Here is a 5,000-nt window from a genome sequence, read left to right on the forward strand (position 1 = left end):
CAACGGCTCTTTTCTCTCCGTCTCGACCCTCCTCCTGAAACTTGAAGTACTTCTCGAAGACGGAAGCGAAGCAGTTTCTCTTGAGGATCCCGGCCTGGTGGATCACCTCCTCTTTATTGGGTGGAAGAGTGTCCAGGTCGAAGAGCAGTGAAATGTTGTAGCCTTCAAAGAGGAACGGAGGAAAAAAAACCATCAAACCAATAATCTTACAGCAAGAATAAAAATAAGGAAAACAGTAAATAAGTGTTTGGCTCACCGTCTTCTGGTGCAACGAGGAAATTTCCATAAACGCGCTTCAGCAACTGAAACACAACCAATTTAAAGGTGAAAAATCTTTTAAGAATTCAAAATAATTTAACAAAAACTACAGTTTTATGAATAAATATAACTAATTTTAATTAAAGCAACATACTTAAAATGGGATTTTAATGAGCTTTATAGGATTTTTCACATTACATTCAATTTTAATATGATTTGCATAAGACAGATACTAAAATGTCGTTCATTTTAATAAGCACAGGTGAGAAGTACAAGTGTCATTTTTACATAAACGTTTTGCAGAATGACGATGCAACATAATTGCGTCCACATTTTGTTTTTTCCAAAAACATTACATCAGTCAGACAACTGCATTTAATATTAGGGGTGTAACGGTAACGTTGATTAATACATTTTTACTAGTAGATTAATCCGAAATTTGTAACAATCACAGAGAGAGATCGCCTCTCTTGTCATTCAAGTCACATATTTGAAAGCATTTAGGATTTCCTGTAAAATATAATGATGACGAAAGAAGTTGTGGTAGGTTATTCGGGATGTGGTGGGTTTCTTAGGTTATTAAAGGTGTTTTTTCTCACTACTCGTTTAACCTGCATTAATGCATTCGGTGTAAGCTGCACGATTAATCATTAAAAGATCAGGATCCTTTCAACATGAATTATAAATGATGGTGATTTGCATACGTTTATTAATCCTAAGAGATTCAGTCTTTAGTCTTTTTGAGTTAGGAAATTACTAACAGTCAAGTAAAACAGAAGTACTGGGATAACAGTTTATAGTTTAGATAAAACCACTGAGGTTTATAGTAAAGATTAAAATGACCATCATATGCATTTAACTTGACGCTTAAAAATGAAAGTTCCAGGCAGTAATTACATTATTTAACCAAAAGGTGGAGTCAAAATAATGGCACTGAATAATTCTTTAAAAATGACACATCTAGCATTAAAACATGAAGTTTTCTGAGTGAATACTGAATCATTTGTTGAAAATGAGATTAAAAATAAAGATGGGTTGTACAAATTATAATGTTAGATTTCTACATTTAGTGTCATCAGCAACAGTAGTAGCAACAGTTTTCACAGTACTGAATATTTTACAGTTTATTTTTATTCAGCTGATGATTTCTTTAATTTATTTTTAATAAAATCACAGGTTCTGTTTGTTAAAACCAAGTTTCTTGCAGTGCTGTTTTTGTAATAAATAAAAAGCAAATTACATTTGTCTCCTCCCCTTTTTAGCTGATCTGAAAAATGGTCTGATCCATGACTAAAAAAACCATGTGATCCGAACCGTGAGATGTGTGATGTTACACCTCAATTTAATATGCTTTTACTATGTATATAAAAATCACTCAATTTAATTTAACATTATTCCCCAACATATAAACCTGGGAGGGTGTACTAATTTTTAGACCGCTATCATATGTTTTTCTATTAAATTGACTTTCAGAATCAATTTTAATACGAAAGTTTTGATTAATCAAGCTTTATTTGCGAAAACGTCGGTATTACACGCATAAATTTGTGCATGGTTAGGGAATGAGACCCATGTCCCGTCAACTATCTATGAATAAAAAACGACAGGCACAGGCTTGCTTCATTCCTAGCATTTCATCATGCTTTGAGCCCCCTGTTATTTTGTCACCTATTTAAGCAGAATATCATATTTTATGGATAAGATTCAATAAATCATGCAGGTCATTTTTAGATTGTGTCTATGTGCATAATAGATGCAGACAGGAAGTAAAGGGCTGATTCTACTGGATGCTGCCTCTGATTTGCATTGGTAATTCGCTTGATTTACATTGGCAAAGCTGAATGAGGCTGGAACAAACTTTGAATAACTATTTGCATTGGCAGGGGAAAAATAGGCCACCCATCAACCTCAACTGCATGAACCCGCAAGACTATAAGAAAAATCCTGCCCTAATAACAACTGTGGTGATTTCAATCCCAGCACTTCATCTAGAAAAACGCCTGCAAATAATGAATGCACTATTAACTGAATTATGTGAAGGATGTCATAAAGGAATTAATAGTCGAGTATGGAAAGAATATCATTGGAAAGTAAAAATTAGGAACTTTAATACTCCTTTTGTAATTTCTACATGCATAAAAAAGGACCATCTGTCGCTTTGTGTTGGAGAAAATGTGGTAAAACAGGAGATCATACCCACATTTTCCTAAAGACTGCCCTAAGATTCAAGAATTTGGGGAAAATGTAAAAAAAAAACTGATAAGATATTAGATATAGACCATTTTGAGAGATGTAAACAATAACAATGGTCCTAACGTATTTCCTGTTTTACATTTTTAATTATCATAACTTCCGAGAATCCCAAAAGGGCACATATTGATTAATAATGTTTTGACAGCGGTTTAAACGTTAAGTTATGATTGAATTGACTTTTGTTCATGGGCCAATGGCATCACCACACTGAAATGGTGTATAGAAATACCCCACAATCCAGTTGTGTGCTTATTGGGAGAACTGCCCAAAGAAATTTTTAATGAAGAAACAAGATTTGTACTAAGGATATTATTACTGGTTGCAAAACCAAAATTGATAACAATGCATGGGATGGAAGAAGGCCCTAAAAAGGTAGATTCAGAGACTTGAACAGGTCTATGCAATGGAAAAAATAGCTGCATGTCTACAAATGAAGACTGATATTTTTCTGAAGAGGTGGAAAAGAATTTTTAGATATTTAGATATGTACTTTTAGAGGTTAAGTAACCTATCACCAATGTAATTTGAGATAACTACAATCTAACTTGAGGTACAAACGCATCCCCTGAAGAGTATGATGGCAGTGCTTTTTATTTATTTATTTTGTATGATTTTTTCTTATTTTATTTTTATATTATAATTTATATATATATATATATATATATATATATATATATATATATATATATATAATATCTCATCTGTAAGAGGTTAAATTATAGGGGAAGTGGTTATGTAAAAAAATAAATAAATAAATAATAATAATAATAATAATAATTTAAAATAAATAAATAAAATTGGGAAAAAATGGAAAATAAGTGAAAAAAATTAATTAATAAAATTTGAAATAAATAAATTGGAAAAAAGCGAAAAAATAAATAAATAATTATGAAAAAAGCTAAAAAAATAGAAATGAAAAACATCTGAATAAAATACAAAAATAAAATAATAATAATAAATTGGGAAAAAAAATCTAAAAATAAATAAACAAAAATAAATAAATCAGAAAAAAAGGCGAAAAACAAATAAATAAATAAATTTTAAAAATAACTTAATAACTCTGAAAAAAAAGCTATTTACAATGTGAAACATGAGCTGATTTCAATATCAACTGAGCTCAAGCTAAGTTTATTAAAGAAGGAACTCATGTTTTAAGTTTCTTTTTTTACAACATGTCACTTCCTCCATTTAAAGCGAGTCATAGACGCTTCCTGTTTCACAGTGAAGCCACAAGTCATTTTAGACCCTTACATGGTGAATAAATGTGATCGCCCTACGCTGAAACATGTAAAAATCACAAGACGAGAACAGTGTGAGAATGACACAAGAAGATCAGTGAAATAGAGCAGCTCATTGGCCACTTTATTATGGCGTTTCATAATCGTCCTCAGGAAATAAAGACTGTATTTATGAAACGGTCTCAATACACTACAAACGTCACTTAAACCAGATGCAGTCCTGCAACCTGCTAGCTAAATTGCTCAGTAGCCTGCAATGACGTCCTTGTGGAAAATTGCATTGAACAAAATACGACTATTATTCTGAACTGACCAAAATAAGAAGAAAATGAAAAGATGAGTATATAATTCATATTTTATCCAAAATCACAAGCTAAATACAATATTTCTTAAATGATAAAAAGAAATAAACATTTTTATTCATTATAGAGGACTTAAATTGGTCAAAATCAAAAGCAAAAGACCAAAAGACAGCATTTAAAAAGATCATGTGACTTTGAAAACTGGAGAAATGATGCTGAAAATTCAGCAAAAATAAGTGACGATTACATTATTAAAGGGTTAGTTCACACAAAAATGTAAATTCTGTTATCATTTACTCACTCTCCACTTGTTCCAAACCTGTTTAACAAAAATGATCATTCATCCATTTTCCTTCAGCTTAGTCCTTTTATTCATCAGGGGTCTCCACAGCGGAATGAACTGCCAACTTATCCATGTCACGTTTTACACAGCGGATTCCTTCCCAACTGCAACCCAGTACTGGGAAACACCTTTGCACACTCACTCACACACATACACTACACGGCCAATTTAGTTTATTCAATTCACATATATCACATGTCTTTGGACCGTGGGGGAAACCGGAGAACTTACTATGAATTGTGTTTGACTTGCAATTTCTGGTGTTTGTTAATATCACTCAAATAAAATATTTAGATCCAACAAATAAGATGTATTTGGATTGCATAAACATTTTACATACATCTGGATCACATACTTTTAACATTTAAACACAAATAAAACAAGTAAGAACAACATTTATGTACTAATATCAATAAGTTCAATGTGTTTTAAATGCTTATCATAGTCTATTTTGAGAAGGCATCAAATTTGGCCCTGAATATTAATATAAGTAAACCAATCTCTCATAAAATTTGACTAATAAGATGTTTTTTTTCTACAGCTAGATATATTTATACCATATTCATATCTTTTAACTGATTAAATCTAATAGTATTCAATAGTATT

At 31.3% G+C, this 5,000-nt stretch overlaps 1 protein-coding gene across 1 annotated transcript in view; it reads right to left on the bottom strand.

The window, feature by feature from the left end:
* arpc2 (actin related protein 2/3 complex, subunit 2) overlaps window positions 1-5,000 on the bottom strand; it is a 25,562-nt gene that overhangs the window by 14,937 nt on the left and 5,625 nt on the right. The window contains exons 4-5 of the mRNA XM_056465920.1: window positions 257-302; window positions 1-162 (exon numbers count right to left, since the gene is read on the bottom strand). The exon at window positions 1-162 is cut by the window's left edge and continues 25 nt beyond it. Coding sequence (XP_056321895.1) covers window positions 1-162; window positions 257-302 — 208 coding nt within the window. The remainder of the gene's footprint in view (window positions 163-256; window positions 303-5,000) is intronic.

The sequence above is a fragment of the Danio aesculapii genome, chromosome 9 (genome assembly GCF_903798145.1).
Source record: "Danio aesculapii chromosome 9, fDanAes4.1, whole genome shotgun sequence".
Classification (NCBI taxonomy): domain Eukaryota; kingdom Metazoa; phylum Chordata; class Actinopteri; order Cypriniformes; family Danionidae; genus Danio; species Danio aesculapii.